This window comes from Prosopis cineraria, unplaced genomic scaffold (assembly GCF_029017545.1).
Source record: "Prosopis cineraria cultivar Desert tree isolate PC_DT_omini unplaced genomic scaffold, ASM2901754v1 PC12, whole genome shotgun sequence".
NCBI classification, from domain to species: domain Eukaryota; kingdom Viridiplantae; phylum Streptophyta; class Magnoliopsida; order Fabales; family Fabaceae; genus Prosopis; species Prosopis cineraria.
Window position 1 is genome coordinate 5,351,976 of NW_026555343.1, and position 18,340 is coordinate 5,370,315.

At 35.1% G+C, this 18,340-nt stretch overlaps 1 protein-coding gene and 1 pseudogene across 1 annotated transcript; one reads left to right on the forward strand and one right to left on the reverse strand.

The window, feature by feature from the left end:
- Positions 1 to 2,097: 2,097 nt before the first annotated feature.
- LOC129287952 (fimbrin-2-like) lies at positions 2,098 to 10,838 on the forward strand (annotated as a pseudogene).
- Positions 10,839 to 11,387: 549 nt separating this feature from the next.
- LOC129288669 (uncharacterized) lies at positions 11,388 to 14,187 on the reverse strand. The gene is made up of 2 exons (XM_054925377.1): positions 13,667 to 14,187; positions 11,388 to 12,493 (listed from the first exon to the last, which is right to left on the reverse strand). Exons 1-2 carry the CDS (start codon positions 14,067 to 14,069, stop codon positions 11,796 to 11,798), a joined length of 1,101 nt encoding a protein of 366 aa, XP_054781352.1. The 5' UTR covers positions 14,070 to 14,187; the 3' UTR covers positions 11,388 to 11,795.
- Between the last annotated feature and the right edge of the window lie 4,153 nt (positions 14,188 to 18,340).

Sequence of the window (18,340 nt, forward strand, 5' to 3'; positions counted from 1 at the left end):
TTAAATATTAGAGTATTTTATGTTTAAAGTATGTATTTTAATGGGAGAAAGTGAAAAACTTGTTGAATATTTAAACATAGTTAATAAAATTTAAGGTTTTTTTTTTTGGGGTGAAAATGGTGGAAGTGACTTATTAACAGGATCAACTAGATTAAAATACAATCTCATAAAATTGCCATTTAACTAATTGCTTCATTTATTTTTTGTTAAGTATTCCTTCTGAACCAAAATATATGGTATTGGCAACCTATTCATGATTCTAAAAATATGTTAATTAAAACATTACATTTTTAAAAAAATTTGCATTTTGTCAATTTTGTTCTCATTAAAACTTTATATAAATGCTTTGATAAATAAAATAGAAGTATAGTTAAAAAAATTAATTATAAAAATTATTAAATATTTTATACTTTAAACTAAACGACTTTTTAAAAAATGTACTATATTATATTTAGGAGAGAATATAAAATTTTGAGCCAGCGTTGATGAAAATTTATGATTGATGTGAATACTTACTAAGTAAAAAAAATTTCAAACACTCATGAAATTAGAGGTCACCAGCAAGTGGCGTGATTAAAGGAAGTGAATTGGTGAAGTTAGAGTTCTGCAGAAGTCCTCCAATCCTATTCGATCCAGTCTAACTTAAGAATATTCAGTTTTGTCCGATCCTGTTAAAACCTGGTCCTTTAAAATTGAAAATACTAAAAAGACTAGATTATTTTTTTAGGTTGGATTGGATAAGAGACTGGGCATCTGGACCACTTGGTCCAATCTGGTCCTATTAAATTTATTTAATATGATTATAATTAATTTTTTGGTTATTTATAATAATAAGTTAAAACTATTAAAAAAGTTTGGTTCCTGGCACGATTGCACACTCAAATTAATAATTTAATAATCTGAACCATTTGGATTGTAATTGAAATATGTATTTTTTTGTTGCTGGAAACTATTATGAATTTATTATGATTATAATTATTTTTATTATCTTAATTGAGTTTATTAAGTTAAAATAGATAATTACCTCTCGTATAGGAAAAAGAAAAAAAAAAGTTAAGTGAGCACTAAAGTAATAGGATCAGTCTCTTAGTTTTATAGATTAAGTTTGATCTTATTAAGCTTTGGGTTGTTACTAAACCAGACTGGACTACAGGTTGCCTATCTGATTCTTTTTATAAAAAAGACCAGACTTCAAATTAAGCTGAATTTTAGTTCCATCTAATTCTTTGTACAACCGTGGGTGAAGTTATTGGGGAGACATTTTATGAATATTATTTATACCATCTATCTTTTTTTTTTTTGTGTTTAAATTTAAGATGGAATTGTCATCAGAGGAGTCATATTCTTCACTTTAACATTATCAATCAATTTCCGAAAAACAATAAATTTAAATAAACTTAAGATTTTTACTATCAAACTTATGTATTATAAAATATATTACTTTATTTGGTTCCATATACAAACTTTCCATATAAATATTCACTAAATAATTTATTAATATTTTTAAAATCTCTTCCCATGTTAGCTTCGCCTCTTAATCCACACACCATATGTCTTGTGACATAAGAGCGCTCATCATAAAAGAAGTGCAATACATTTCCTAAAATATTATTGTATACATTTTGTTTTAACAACTTATTAATAGTTTAAAGATTAAAGTAAATATAATATCACATAAAATAAAATGGTTTTAACACTTTCTTTTGGCCAACAAATTGTTTAAATTTAACACTCCAATGTCTTGTATTAAGCGCTTAAATTAAATTAAGGTAAATATTAAAAATGCTAGGTATGGTTAGGCTAAAAAGACCTTGCCGTAATAATATCTTTGGGGCAAAAAAAGGGGGGGGGGGGGGCAAGACCTTACCATAATAATTTGAATTCATGATTAAGGCAGTGATCATTATGAGGTCACTATTTATTTAATAATAGTTTAATAATTTAAGTTACGTTCTCAAAGACTTTTGGGGCTTACCCCTTAATTCATGATTGAATTCAATTTAATTTATCTGAGATTATGTGCGTTCAAACTTACATGACAATTTGAAATCGCCTTTAACGGTAACAAGAGCCATATCGTCAAAATTTGAATTCTCTCTCTCTCTCTCTCCCCCCTCTCCTCACTCCCAGAGCAACTTTGAATACTCCGTCTCAAGGTGTCGAAGATCGCCTTCTCTTCTTTCACTTCCAATTTTCTCATCGTCTTTGGAAATGGAACAGGGAGAGAACATTATTCCTTGATACCGAGTTCTGATTCTGATTCTCGCACTCTCCTTCTCTCTTTCCGATTTGCATTTTTCACCAATATCAGAAATAGGAGGAAAATTTGATTAGCCACAAGCAGACACAGAAATGTCTGGCCACTGGGGAATTCTTGTTTCTGATCCAGGGCTTCAAAATCAGTTTACCCAAGCTGAACTTCGCAGCTTAAAATCCCAAGTAAGTTCATCTTGGTTCCAATTCTCCTTATTTTTTTAATTCACAGAAAAGCATTGAAGCGAACTCTTCAATCTCATGCATGTATATTATTTCGTTACTGTTTATCCTGTATATTTGGATTCTGCTACTGTTCTCGTGTTTTGTTCATGGGGACTGTAATAATTGACTATGTTTGGTGTAGTTCATGAACATGAGGAAAGAGAGTGAGAAGCTCGCGATTGGGGACATGGCTTCTAAGATGTCGAGGTTAAAAGTGGTGGGAGAAAATCTGAGTGAGGAGGAGAGAGCTGCTTCTATCCAGGATTTGTATAAGAATGCAGATGAGGAGGTGGATTTTGAGTCATTTCTCAAGGTGAGTTTCGTCATCTTTAATGGCAACATTTCAAGATAGCAATATCATCTTCACGATGCATCTGTTTCAAATGCAATTTTCCCCTGGTCCCGTTGACTTTATTTTTTCTTTTCAATCTAAATCTAAATATAATACAATTTATCACTGAAAGGCTGACGAGTGCTCTGTTCAGTGAGGTGTAAAATGCATTTTAAGAAATTGGGGTCTACCTTACTATAAGGTATTTTTGTGTGGAAGATAATGGAAGTGAAGGAAAGGGAAAGCAAAGGAAGCTTTCACAGAATTCTGTCCTTGTTAGGGAATCTTATCCGAAGTGGAGGAGTATAGAGAATTGTTAACTTTGCCCTTGCTTTCAAAGTTTGATTTGAATGCTAAAAAATAATGTTGCTAAATCGATGACAGGTTTACTTGAAATTACAAACTCTTGCAAGTTCTAGAATAGTAGGCAGCCCAAAGAACTCCTCGGCATTTCTGAAAGCGGCTACCACCACATTGCTTCACACAATTAGTGAATCTGAGAAGGCGTCATATGTTGCACATATAATAACTATCTTGCTGAAGATGAGTTTCTCAAGAGATACCTCCCTATTGATCCTTCAACCAATGATCTCTTTGAAATTGCAAAAGATGGTGTTCTTCTATGGTACCATATTTGCTCATTAATTGTCTTATTTTTCACTTCATGAAAATTCTGTTTTAAAAATAATTACACATTGTTGCAGTAAGCTTATCAATGTGGCAGTTCCGGGCACAATTGATGAACGGGCAATCAATACTAAAAGAGTACTCAATCCATGGGAAAGGAATGAAAACCATACGCTTTGCCTCAACTCTGCTAAAGCAATTGGATGTACAGTAGTCAATATTGGCACACAGGACTTTATTGAAGGACGGGTATGTTGTATGCCTTTGCAAATTTCATACATCAAATCGGCCTTGATAGATCAGTTTGTAACTTATCTGTGTCATGTATTTTCATGATGTGATAGATTGTGTATCAATTTTTTTTTTTTTAACTCCTTTGTAAGTGTCACACCCGTTAATACTGTATGGAGGTAATTCCTAGAATTTTCGTGTTTCTTCTGGTATAACAACACGCTTCTGGAAAGGTGGTGTTATTTGTAGTAGATATAAACAATTTCAATAAATCATGAGCTTTAAAGTTCTGTAAGAGGCATAACCTATTTTGAACTGGTTGTGGTATGTAAGTTTCAATTGTGTGTGAGAGAAGAGTACCAACTAGAGAAAATTTTGATAATATGCCTAGTCTACTGAATATGGAACAAGGAGTCTGTTTGTATCTACTGAATATCCCCTTTTTTATCCGTGCTTTGCATTTTTGTTTAACCTTGTTAGCTTTTGATTTTTGCTTTTTTTTTTTAACCCAGTTGAAATAATTCTATTTTTTCTTTGATTTCAGCGTCATCTGGTGCTTGGATTGATTTCACAGATTATTAAGGTAAATTCATGGGGGTAAATGAAGTTTTCCATCTTGTGGTCTAGATTTGTTCAAGATTTTGTCATATTATATATGAATTATACGAATAAATCTAGAATATTACTTATTGATGCATTCTCATCTCGCGATGAATGGAGATGATAGAGATGCTAATCATACTCAGTTTTATTGATGCAAACAAATTATGATCGTAATAGATACAATTATTGGCAAACCTCGACCTAAAGAAAACTCCTCAGTTGGTGGAGTTGGCTGATGATAGCCAGGTAAATATTTTCTTTCACGGTTAAGGTGAATGAAGTAATTGAAAAATTATTTGTTTTATATACTCATCTTTCTGTTTTTTAAACTAATAGGACATGGAAGAATTACTGACTCTACCACCAGAGAAAATGTTGTTAAGGTGGATGAATTTCCAGTTGAAGAAAGCAGGGTACGCGAAAATAATCACTAACTTCTCCTCTGATGTAAAGGTGAGTGAGAAACTATAAATTAGAATGTATTCATAAACTGCCCTTTATTGAACAACCACTCTTTTTCTGACCCCGACAGCTCAAGGTACATAAAGTTGTTTTTCATCCACTGGCTTTCATGGGATTTTTTTTAATCATATTTCTTTTGATTGGCAGTTTCTATAAGTTTTTCCCTTTAATAAATTATTCATAAGATTGTAAATAAGAAATAATGCAAAAAATCCTATGGCATAACATTTTTTGAACATCAAGTCATATAAGATTTAGAAGAAAAAATTATGGAATAATTACAACCAGGTCCCCATATAAGGAAATCAATTACTGCAAGGTACACAATAAACCTTGCAGTAATTAATTTTTTTTTGTAAACTTCAATGTAATTTTTTAAAAATTATTGTATAGGATTCTTTTACAGTTTACTAGTTTGTCCCCTGCTTTTGTGGCATAGGTAAAAGGACGACTTTGGAAGTACAACAAATTATCTCAAATAAATCCAATCAGTATTAAGAAGTAATAATTATAACGAACTTTTAAACATCTTTTGTACTTATGCTCTGTGGTTCTGAATCTGCAGGACGCTGAAGCTTACACTCATCTTCTAAACGTCCTTGCTCCTGAGTACACTAATCCATCAACATTTGCCGTCAAAAATCCTTTTGAAAGAGCGAAGTTAGCTCTTGAGCATGCGGAAAAGATGGGCTGCAAGCGATACTTGACTGCGAGAGATATAGTTGAAGGTTGCCAAAACCTTAACCTTGCTTTCGTCGCACATATTTTCCAGAATAGGTGAGAATCTTCTAACAAAGACACATGGTATACATATAAGAAGTTGTATATTTAGTCTGACATTGATCGTATTATATGTTGTACAATCTGTGCCACATGATAAGGTATTAGCTAGTACCAAGGGACAAGGTTTGTACCTCAAGTATCAGGGAAGATTTAAGTTTTTCAAGAATTGAGCATATTTTGTGTCAACGTTGCTAATATTATTTGAATGACATGCATTGGCCACATTTTTATCACTTCTTGTGTTCTATGTAAAGCGACCAAGGACGTTCAAACCTGTAGTACTCGTTTATTGCTTCTCAATTGGTTCTCTAGTTTTCTGTCTTCTTTATTTTATTATTATTTTTTATTATGACTTTGATATCCTGTGAAAGCCATTCTGCACCAGAGGCATGTCGGAAAGGTTTGATATATGCAGACTAACTAACTTTTTTTTCTCTGAAAGGAATGGATTTTCAACCCAGACAACTCAGGCTCCTCTCCTTCAAACATTGCCGGATGATACCCAAGACTCCAGAGAAGAGAGAGCATTTCGCCTTTGGATTAACAGTCTTGGCAATTCAACATATATCAACAATGTCTTTGAAGACGTCACAAACGGGTGTGCTTTCTCTAAAATACTTAATCTTCCTGATAAATACCGAGCAATAACTAGTTTGTTGAATTATTTTTATTATAGACTGATAATTTCTTTTCGGCCAAAAAGATTCAATTTTATTAATCATAAAAAATTGTATAGAAACAACAATAACAAAGCCAAGAAAACACTCAAAAAAACTTACCAGTACAGGCTAACACACAACTTACCAAAGCAAAACAGAAACAGTGTCAGTATAACAAGAAAAGAAACAATTAACCTATACCTGTTCTCTCACTGCCATGCCAGACATCATCCCTGCTAACAAACAGAGAATTGGAATTCAAGAAAACCTCTAAAGAAGATGGTGCCACTGAAAGCCACCCTTGCGGGTTCATCCTCTTTGCTCCACTAGCTACAAGATGATCCGCAGCATTAAGTGCTAACACCTTCTCCTGTACATTAAGGCATTGACAGTCACACCCCTCAAAGCATTCAAAGTCAAATGCTTTGTACAAAGTTTCACAATCAACTTCTATAGTCCCTGTGTGTCCTTGAACCTTCTATTTGCCTCCACTGCTTCTCTAAGTGCCATGCATTCTGTCATAAAACCAGAATTGGCAAGTACTGGTGCACAAAAACCCCCCAAGAATCGTCCCTTCATGCTTCCTTCACACCACTCCTATCCCTTCCATCTTACCCTTTCCCTGAAAAGCACCATCACTGTTAATTTTGACTGAACTTGCCTTCCACACCAGACTCCTATTCATTACCACCTCCTTCCTCCTGTAACCCCGTTCCTTCAACTTTGTAGAGTTATAGACTTCATGAACCAATTTGACAGCCCTCTCAATGGTCTTCCTTGGGTTGACCTGCATCCATTAAAGACCTAATAACACTTACTCTTCCAAATATCCCAGCACATGGCTGCTAATAAAGCTTTCCCACCATCACGCATCCCACCTTCCGTTACTAACAACATCTCAAGCTAGCTCATTATACTGCCAATATTCCTTCGGTCGGAAAAAAAATTCAGAGGACATCCAAACTAGCATGCAGTAGTCCAAGGGCAAAAGAAAAGGAGATGCTGTAGAGATTCACTCTACTTCCTCATTACGCACCATGCACAATAGAGATCTAAAACATTTCCTTTTGAATAATGCTTCAGTAGTGGCTAGTGCTCCATTCAGTATTCTCCAGATAAAATGCTTCACTTTTGGCTGATTGTTCAGTCCCCAAATACACCTCTACAACTGTCTCGGGTCTGGTAAGAAGAACCCGACCTTAATTGCACATTCTCTGTATTAAGACTTTTCGCAAACTTGTAACCAGATTTAGCTGTATAGTTTCCATCCTTCGTTAAGGTTCTAAAACAGCTTATCTTCACACACTTTTTAGGAATTGAATTTGCATAATCATCTCAGCTTCCTGTTTAGAAATTTTATCTTTAATCAAGTTCAGATTCCATCGACCTCCCTCAATCAGACTAGCCACTGTTAAAGCAGAATCCTCCTCAGCTGAATGAGTTGATTTTGACTTGATGTGGACTTAATAAGCCATATATAAATGGAAGGATCCATAAATGCCGAGTGTGAGCAGACTTGACTCAAACATAATAAACGATATATATAATTGTGTAAGCACTCACAGTTGAGGGGGAATATTGAGGGAATATTGCTAGGACGTCAAGCGTGAGTCAACTTAAATGAGGCAAGCATGCCAAGTGTAGATGGACTTGATTGAATGTGAACTTAATAAGCAAATTGGGCAAGCACTTACATTTGAGATGATTCACTTGATGTGGGAGCAACAAAATTGGGCTAGCATTCACACTTGAGGGAGGGAAGATTCCTAGAATTTCAAGTGTGAGGGGGGGACTTAATAAATGTGGGACCAGAAATTAGGCAAGCATGCCATGTTGAGCAGACTTGACTAGATGTTTACTTAATGAGTGATGTATAAAATTGGGCAAGTACTCATGAGTGGGGAGATTGCTATGATGTCAAGTGTGAGCAGACTTAACTTGGTGTGGGACTTAAAATTGGGCAAGCACTCACATTTTAGAGGGAGATTGCTAGGATATCATGTGTGAGTGGACTGGACTTGATGTGTGCTTAATAAATGGCGTATAAGTAGAAGGACTCATAAACTCACTATCTTAAGGTTTGCATAATTTTTTTTACTTATAGCCTTGCTGGACTCTCCCCCATTCCAATCCTTTGCCAACAATTTCAGATTGAATGCCTATGTATGTTTTGACATTTTAAATTGTTGATTTGGGTTACTATTTCTTCTCTACAGGTGGGTACTTTTAGAAACCCTTGACAAGGTGTCACCGGGGATTGTCAATTGGAAGATTGCAAACAAGCCTCCAATAAAGATGCCGTTCAAAAAAGTAGAAAACTGCAACCAAGTTGTGAAACTAGGGAAACAACTCAGGTTTTCTCTGGTGAATATTGCTGGCAATGACATTGTGCAGGGAAATAAAAAATTAATCCTAGGTACATTAACCTCCAAATTGTAGAATATCAGTTAATCTATTGACAATTGACAACTGAATGTATTCCAACATTTTAAACTGTCACATACTACAATCAAACTTTCCAGGATTCAATATCTGAACATGAATTAGTAAATCTTGATCTAGTCTAATGCGATAATGATGTTTCTATATTTAGCTTATTTGTGGCAACTGATGCGATGCAATATGCTACAACTTCTAAAGAACTTGAGACTTCACACTCATGGAAAGGAGTTAACTGACGCTGATATTCTAGAGTGGGCCAACAGCAAAGTGAGCAGCTCAGGAAGTCAGAACCGCATGGATAGTTTTAAGGTATTGGATATCTATTTGTAATCCTTTCATTTAGAGCCTACAGCAGTCAAAGAGACTGAAAAAACAATTTTGATATGGATATTTCACATTCCTTGCTGGAATATTTTCTGTTTGGTACGTGATAAGGTACCGTAAAACATCCTTATTTTTTATCAACCTTTTAATGGGCTGCATTCTGACTACTTACAACCAATATATTCCTTTTCTGGTAAATCTTATAAGCGAGTCTGCATTTTGGATTTTAGATTTGTGACAAATGACACCTATTCGGGGATAAGGTACATTTGATTTAAGAGATCTTGGTTTTACTACTGATTGTTACAATGTCTAATTTCAGGATAAAAGTCTGTCGGACGGAATTTTTTTCCTTCAACTTCTTAGTTCTGTGCAGCCCAGAGCTGTCGATTGGAGTCTTGTTAAAAAAGGAGTAACTGGTACATTTCCTTTCAACTCTTTTCATGTTTTAAGTTTTGCGAGATGATGACTGCTTTCAGACTGTTCTGTGAGTTCAATACATTAAGGATAAATACTGCAAATCTTGATATCTGTTATGTGAGTTCCATACATTAAGGATAAATCCTGCAAATCTTGATATGCATGGCATGCTTTCCCGAGGATTCACTTGTCAATCTCATTACACAATCATGTATAAGATTTATGCAGTTTTTGTCTGGCCTGACCTGAGAATTTAGGAAAGTTTTCCTGGCCTTGGTTTTAATTTAAATTTTATCAATATATACTTGCGTCATGCAGATGAGGAGAAAAAGATGAACGCAACCTACATAATCAGCATTGCTAGAAAGCTGGGATGTTCTATATTCTTGCTTCCTGAAGACATCACAGAGGTAGTTAGATTTTACTACACAATGAGTTTCGGTCTGAATATTCATCAACTTTCCCTTATTTTCTGACAATACAAATGGATTTGCCTTTATAAATAATCAAAGCACATAATTTCCGCTTAGTGCTTTTATCTGAACTTCATACATTTTCAGGTGAATCAAAAGATGATCCTTACACTGACAGCTAGTATAATGTATTGGTTCTTGAAACGCCCTCTTGAAGAAAGGACATTGGGAACTTCAGACAGTGAAAGTGGGAGTCTTCTGGAGACTACATCAGATTCAACACTTGATGACTCAGATTCTGATTCATCCTTATAGGGTGCATGTAAATGTGCTTCTATATTTGTATTTGAAAACTCTCATTATCGTTGATCAAAAGATCAATGGTTGACACTAGGCAATTCAGTAGTTTCAGGGGAAAGAATTTTTTTGGATCAAAATCGTCTGAAGCCTACCACCTGAATTTCAGTGAAGTTGGGACCATCACAGTCGTCAATTGAATCAGTAGTTTCAGGGAAGAGAATTTTTTGGATCAAAATACTGTGTTTTAAATGGTAGGAGTGGTTTCAATATCATAAAAATTAGCAACAGAAAGCTTTCAGTTTTTCCCTCCCCAAAGCTCACATTCATCTCCTATTTACTAGTTCTATAGCCATTACAATTCCATTATGATTCAGTTTGAGGTGTGAAGGTTTAGAATGAAAATGATTCAACTATCCAACACTAGGTAGGAATATAGGTTCTCCCCCAACAAATTTGTTCTCCAAAAATTTTGATTAATTCACCGTCAAAATAGAGAAATCTATCTGAAAAATGATTGCAACAGCAGTAATTACGTTTTCAAAAAAAGAGATGTCAGAAAAAAGGAACTCGACACAATGTTTCAATTATTACATGACATAAATTCTCTAGCTTTGATTTAATTGACGGCTATGATATTCCTAACTTCACCAAAATTTAGATAGCAGACTTCAGAGGATCTTGATCCAATTTTCCCCCCTAGGGATTATGAAATATTCGTTGTTGAAATCCTATATTTCCTTTTATCGCAAATTTTATTCTTAAACATTCTAAATTGTAATTGTGAATAATCTTTTATTCTATTAAATCCAGTTTTCTCCTAAAATCCACAGATCTGTTTTGCTTGCATCCTTCAATTTTATCTTGTTTTCCCAACAATAAATTAATCTCTATCACTGGCTGTAAAGTCCTTATCATCGATTTCAAGTTCCTTTGTTAAGATACATCGGAAGTAAAACGGAGGGAAAGTAAAAATAGAGCGCACGATCAAGATCGAACTAAAATGCATGAAAACTCTTTAATGCTTGTTTCTTTCTTTTTTTGAGGGGGTGGGGAGCCACCTAATCCTAAGTTCTTAAAATTAATATCGATTTTACTAATAGCTATAAATTACCTGAGGAAAGTATAAAGTGTACGAATTGAGATCAAGTGCAGAAAGGGATATCTTTTCTGAATGTAACGCATCGACATAACCAAGTTCAAGTGTGAAAGAACCGTGCACTGTTTTTTTTTCCACATCACAAGAAATAACATCACCATCTGGTAAGACAAGACTTGTTATTATAAGAGATAGCATGCAAAATCGAACCCAAGATCTGACACCAACAAAAGCCAGCAGTATGCCCTTAGGCCATAAAGCTATTGGTGAACCGTGCATTCACACGTATCTATTATATATAACAATTTCATAGAGGGGAATCACAACAAAATGCTTTTTCCGTGTTCCCTCAAATGCATCTTTTCATGGTCTGCGAGGACAACTGTAACCATAGCCACATTAGATTACAAAGACAAAGACAAACCTTTCACACTACTTAGCATACAATCAACAATTTTCCAGCTTGATGGCTCTCATCAATTACCATACAAAGACCACAAAAAAGAATTGAATCAAAGATAACAAATGATAACCACATGCCTTACGTTACCTCAAAACTGTTTAGAACTCTCAGCTCTATTCTCTGTAGTATGAACACATATAGGTCAAAGCAGACATAAACAAACTCACACAATCATCCATGTCAAATGCCGATACCCAGCCCATTTGGCAGCAACACGGATACCAATTGCTAAAGCTGCAGCAAGCAGTGGAATCGGAAGCCTCCTCTTTGCTGTTTCAACTTCAGCAATTTCTTTTCCCTCTGAAAGCATTCTTGAATGGTGAAAAATAGCTAGGCCTGTAAAAGAAATCAACACAAGAACCCTAATCCAAGGCTCGCCAATGGCAGCAAGTACAGCTGCAACAGGCATTGTTGATGAAACGTTGTCTCTCCTTTTAACAAGTCTTGAAAAAGCGTACAACCCTACCAGTAGTGTCCAGAACAATGGTTCTGAGATACAGCCTCTAACGGCAGCATAGCCAATTAGGCCTGACACAGTCAACACATACGGTTGGCTGTTGATGCAATGTGGAACAGTTGCTTCTGCAACTGCTAAAACAATTGATGCCAGCACAATGATGATGGTGAGATCTGGTACCGGAGCATATGCAACTATTCCAGAGTAGAAAGCTCGAATTGTGTATAATGCATTCTCAACAAACCTAATTGAGAAAGTGATAGGATCCCCGATGAAATGGAAGATCACAGCCAAAATGTATTTCAGAACATATCCCATGAAACGAACAATCCCAAGTGCAGCATTCCTCCAGTTTGATAGTTCAAATAAAACAGCTCTCCAAGCATAAACAAGGAAAGCCAGTGCTGTAATTAACATTGAATCAAAACATGTTAAATTGCTAATATAGTAGAGTAGTTCGAATCATTTATCAACACATGATCAGGATGTCATTCATTAGAAGCTGGGGAGATAAGCTTCTGATTTTAAAAGTTGCTCAGTTTTCTTATCCTAATACTACAGCGTCCTGTGCAGAAGAGGATCCGAATTTAAGAGAGAAAAAACAGTGGGGTCACAAGTTTCCAAATGGCTACAATAAAACATAGTACTCTCGAAGTCTTAACTTCAACAAATCAAGGTTTCCATAATGATGGAGAGAAGTAACATCCAAGAAGGAAACACCTGCATACATGGACTAGCCAGGATGCCAGGTATATGTCAACAAAGTACTAAGAAATAGTTTATAGATGCAATTTAACATCTTTCTCTTGATCATTTCTCTGTCAACTTAAAGCAAAAACAGATTTCTTTCAATATAGTGAAATGGGGATGAATCAAGTCCTATAATATTATCTTTCAATGTCAAGAATCCTCATTTGCAGGAGATTGATATACTAAGAAAGAAGAGACAAACATGTTCAAAAATGTTCAGAAACATTAATGAAGTCAAAGCACACTTAACAAATCAAAATTTAGTACTCTAAATGATTTCATCCATCTTCTAGCATGTCTTTATTACATAAGAAGAGTAAATTGCATCATTCCATATATCCCTTCCTTGCAGTTCCAGCTGGAAACAGAGGTGTTCGATCCGACTTCCCAATAAGCATAAAGGATAAAGGCTCTCTCTCCACACACACACACAAAGCAATAAAGTCCAAATGCTTTAAACATGCCAGTCCAAATGCTTTAAACATGCCATCGCATGCCACTACATTATGAAAGTATAGAAATTTTCTCGTTTCCCACATCCTAATATCCACCGCTATCAAATGAAATCTTCACAACAAGCCAAACTGCATTATCCAAACTCGAATAAATATCTACCATTTGCAGATAATCTAGGCAGGGTAAGATTTCCATTTTCAACACCAAAATACGCGATAAAATTACTGAAAAAACAAATTTTGAACCAGTTAAATGAATGGCCTAAGTTCGTAATTTTTCTCCCTTATTCAAGCATTTTCCTCATGAGCTAACGCATAAAACCGAGCAGAGTCACAAAGAGATAAAAGAAGAGTCAAAAAAGAATCACCAACCTACAAACCACGGCCACCGAACAGGACGGTCAGGAGCTTCTTTCGTCAAGTACCTAAACCGCTCAGGCATGGTACTTTGGGCTCGAGCCTCCTTCTCAGCCTGATCCAAATCAACACCAGAAGCTTCGCTAACTCCATTATCAAGCCCACCTTCGGAGCCCCTTGCGTTCGCAGAAACCCCTAGATGCCTCCCCAGCGAAAATCTAGGCATTTTACCTGAAATTCTAATATAATTCCATCTACATTGAGGATTATATGATTGGGCTTTCGTCGAAAAAGAGGGATTTGAAATTACAGCGTGACTTAGACGGACATGGGGATGGGAAAAGGAAGAGACCTTGGCTAGAGCATAGTGTTTGAAGGAAAGGCTTGGAGAAGAAAGAGCTGGGGTTGTAATCGACATGAAAAGAATGACTCGAGAGTTAAGATGAACCAAGAAATATGAACAAAGCTTAGCGCACTAGAAATGTGAACAACAAGTGAAAGACTTGACGATAGCAAAGAACCAGAAGGAGATGGGCCAGCTTCAACACGAACGGTGGCGTCTGGCATATTCGAGCTGGGCTACTATTTTTTAAATTGAATATAAATTAAAGAGAATTATATTAAAATTCAACGCAAAAAAATTAATTATTATAAAGTTTATAATAACTAAATTAAAAAGATATAGTTTAATTATTATTAATTTTATAATAATTAATTTTTTTATATGAGATCTGAATTTAATTCTCCCTATAAACTATAAAACTATTCTCTTTTAACTGATTAATCCTCACAAATTATTTTTCTGAATTTTTATATTACTTTTTATAGTATAGTAATTTACTGATTTTTTGAAACAATTTTTATAGCAATTTTAAAAAATGATATTTAAAAATATTGAAGTGCTAATTTGCTCTTAAATATTTTTTTTTTTTTGAAAAAATTGGTGAAAAAGATCAAGTTTAAAGCTAAATTATGCTTAACGACTAAAGCACATTGAAGGACCTTTGTTTTTTTGGTACATAAAGGGGCAAAGTCCAAATGAAATTAGACTGAAACTAACCATGGGCAAGTCAAGCCCAATCTATCCCTATACAGTATATCAAGTAAGCCTTAAGCCTTCAGGAGGCTCACTCAAAACATGTAGTCTACATTCCTATGAGAGGCTCTAATTAGCCAACCAATCCACACTAAAATTCCCTTCCCGATAAGTATGTGTCACGCGGATATGCCAGCTAGCATCAATCATAGTCTGGATTTGATGAAGGAATCAATTCTTCACACAAGAACATGACAACATCTGCTTCAACATATGTACAAGTGCAGTAGAGTTAGATTCAGTGATAACCTTCCTTAGACCCAAACTTTTTAACAAGAGGAACCCAAATCATAAGCCCCATAATGCCGCCTCTAATGTTGAACACCTACCCACTCAATTAACAAAACCCCCTTTCCAGTCACTAGTAGAATCTTATATGATCCCTCCACAACCAGCGTCCCCAAGCCACCCCTTAGCAGCACCATTAATATTGAGCTTTAACCAGCCCTCTTTAGGTGGTCACCACCGGATATCATCCCAATGCTTAAGACAAATATTGGCATTCATATCAAAAGCTTTCTGAATCCCCTCAACAAATTACAAAATACTCACAGCAGAAATCTCAGAGGAATCAAAGTTAGGATCAAACATCATTTTGTTCCTCTAAGACCACATGAACTACATAGCCACCCCAAATATCAAATGCCAATTACACGCTTCCCCCATCAAACTACCACCTAAATTTTTTTGAAACCATTCACACAAATTTAAATGAAAAAAAATCAAAAAAATGCATACCTCGTATCAGCTACTCCCACACATTACGTGCATAAGAACAATCCGTTAATGCATGCAAACAGGACTCCTCAACCAAGCCACACCTATAACAAACAGACGACCCAACAATACCATTAAACCTTCGAGTAGACGTTAGTAATCGATCTGAAGCAGCTAACCATAAGAACATTTGGATATGTCTCAGACCCTTTCAAGACTAAATTTTCATACAAAAATTGTTTCCCTCATGTTGGTCAAACCCACTTAGATGCTTGTACATTGTAGCAACACTAAAATCATCAGAACCACTACTTAACCAACGAATTCTATTTTCCCCTATAGACATACAAGGAGGTAGTGTTGCTTGAATTTGGCCCACTATATCCTTAGGTAACCAAGCCTTTAACTCCTCGAATCTCCAACCACCCTTCTCATCGACATAATCCTTGACACGCTTCCATAATTCAAAAGGTGTAGGAACCATCAAGCATTAGTCAACTAAAGGTGTACCGTTAGCCACCCACCTATCAACCCAGAAGTTCACTTTACTCCTATTATTTACCTCCCATCCAATGTGTCGTAGTATACACAGCCAAAGCTCAGCCATTTTCTTCCATAAAATAGAATCGGTACATTTAACAATGCATTGTTGATCTAATAGCTCGCTTTGCCCATATTTACTTATAAGGACTTAAGAACTTAATTTTTGTGGGGATACAAGTATCATCTATCCAATCTTACTTAATATGACCTCATTTATCACTCTTAAATTTTGTAACCCAAAGCTTCCCAATGCTTTCGGGCGATATACAGTTTCCCACCCCATTAGATGAACCTTTCGCCTATCACGAGTGGACCCCCAAATAAAGTCTCATTGCATCCGTTCCAATTCCTGACAGACTCTTACAGGTAAAATATCATGTTGCATGGTAAAAACAGGAACTTCTTGTATAACTGATTAAACTAATGTAAGTCGGCCAGCTAAAGACAAACTTTGTGCCTTCCACCTACTTAGTTTCTTTTATACCTTATCAACAAAAAATTGATATTGACCTCTAGTTCTTTAACCATCATTTATATATGAGCCTAAGTAACGGCCAACTCTGGAATTGGTTGAAAACCATAACAACGTACCAATTCCTCACATTTTGCCTGTGAAACATTTTTAAAAAACGCCACAACTATCTTTTAGGGATTTATATTTGATCGAATATGTCACCAAACTTTTTAACTACTGTAGCACGGCCTCCAATTGTTCCACCTCCGCCTCACAAAATAATAATAAATTATCAGTAAAAAGCAAATGCGATATTGGAGTCCTATGCCTCCCTAACTTTATAGGTTTCCATATGCCTACCTCAATCTAATTAGCAATCATATGAGATAATTTCTCCATGCCCAAAACAAATAAATATGGAGACAAAGGGTCCCCTTGCCTCAATCCTCTAGAAGGTTTAAAACTATCTAACTTTGCACCATTCCAAAGTAGAAGGACCTTTATTTTATTCAGAAAATGATGAAGGGAATGGATGAAAATGCCATTTGTTATTGGGAGAAAGCGTTCTAGTAAATGTTAGACAATTTTTGGCGACTTTGCTCCTCCAAGCTGTCTTCCTTACTTTGCCATTTCACTTCCATCCATATAAATCACTCTCAAACTCGCATTGCATTATTTAAAGAAAACATTCCTCTCCAGATTCACATTTCCCTTTGCCATTTGCTCTCTTGCACTAGTATAACTTCATGCAGTCGTTGGAGATTCACAAGCCACCCATGGCTTTTTCACCGACACTTCCAATCTCCAACCCCCAATCCAATAGCGATGCTATAGCTTCCCAATCTCAGCCTCTAATTGCTATGCCTGCTTTTTGATCCTTCATTGCACACCTCTCCTTTTCTATCCGTCAGGGATTCTCCCTGTAACATCCTGATTTTTTAAAAAAATGATAATAATAAAAATTTATATTATTTGAGATTATTCAGAAATAATAATATGGTTAGAAATTTAATTATGAATTAAAAAATTAGGTTTAAAATTATATAAGAAATATTTTAAGATTTAAAAAAAATTATGTGTGTGTGTGAGTTAAAAAAAAAGAAAGAAAAGAAAAAAAAGGGGGCACTGTAAAAGTCCCACATCGATTAGATGTGGGAAGGTGAGGTGCCTCCTCACATATAAAGGGAGGAGGCACAGGCAAGGAGACGCAGAAGGAAGCAAAAAGAAATATTTTTGTAATTTGTGAAAATTGCAACTAATGGCCCAAGGTGCAATTTGTGAAAATTGCAACTAATGACCCAAAGGTTTGAATAATTAAATTCAGACCTATAGTTTTTTTAATATAATTGTGGGACCTAAAATCTTATTTTTATATTATTTTTCTCTCTTCCTCTCACGTTGCTCCGCGTCTTCTCGCAAGGGGGGATTATTTTCTTTTTCTTCAGGTATGTTCCAACTTTCCTATTTAGATTAGCATTTAAAAAATTATTTAAGTACAAAATTAATTTTATAGTTATTTTCTAAATAATATTAGCTTTCTAGTGATATGATTATTTTATAGAATAGAGTAAATATTCTGATTAGGATTTTTCTATAAGATAGTTAATCTGATGATATGATAGATTAAAAATATAGGTTAAAACTCTTAGGGATATAATAAATATTATAGAATATTTTCTTGAGGTTGAAACTCATGTTTAAGAATTTTTGAGTTAAAATCTAGATCTATATGGCTGAATTTATGTTGAATCTGAGATGCAGGGATGAACCTCTGATTATTAAATATTTATTTAAGTATGAATAGGTATTTTTGAGGTTATAGAAAGGTGATTTGAGGCTTCAGGATAATTTTAAAATTTTTAATTTATTTTTGGACGAA

What these genes read in the sequence shown, in the direction of transcription:
- LOC129288669 (XM_054925377.1), bottom strand. Translation starts at nt 14,069, where the DNA reads ATGTCGATTACAACCCCAGCTCTTTCTTCTCCAAGCCTTTCCTTCAAA. An exon ending in TCGGTGGCCGTGGTTTGTAG is followed by an intron (nt 12,494 to 13,666) that starts GTTGGTGATTCT and finishes TGTTAATTACAG; the next exon opens with CACTGGCTTTCCTTGTTTAT.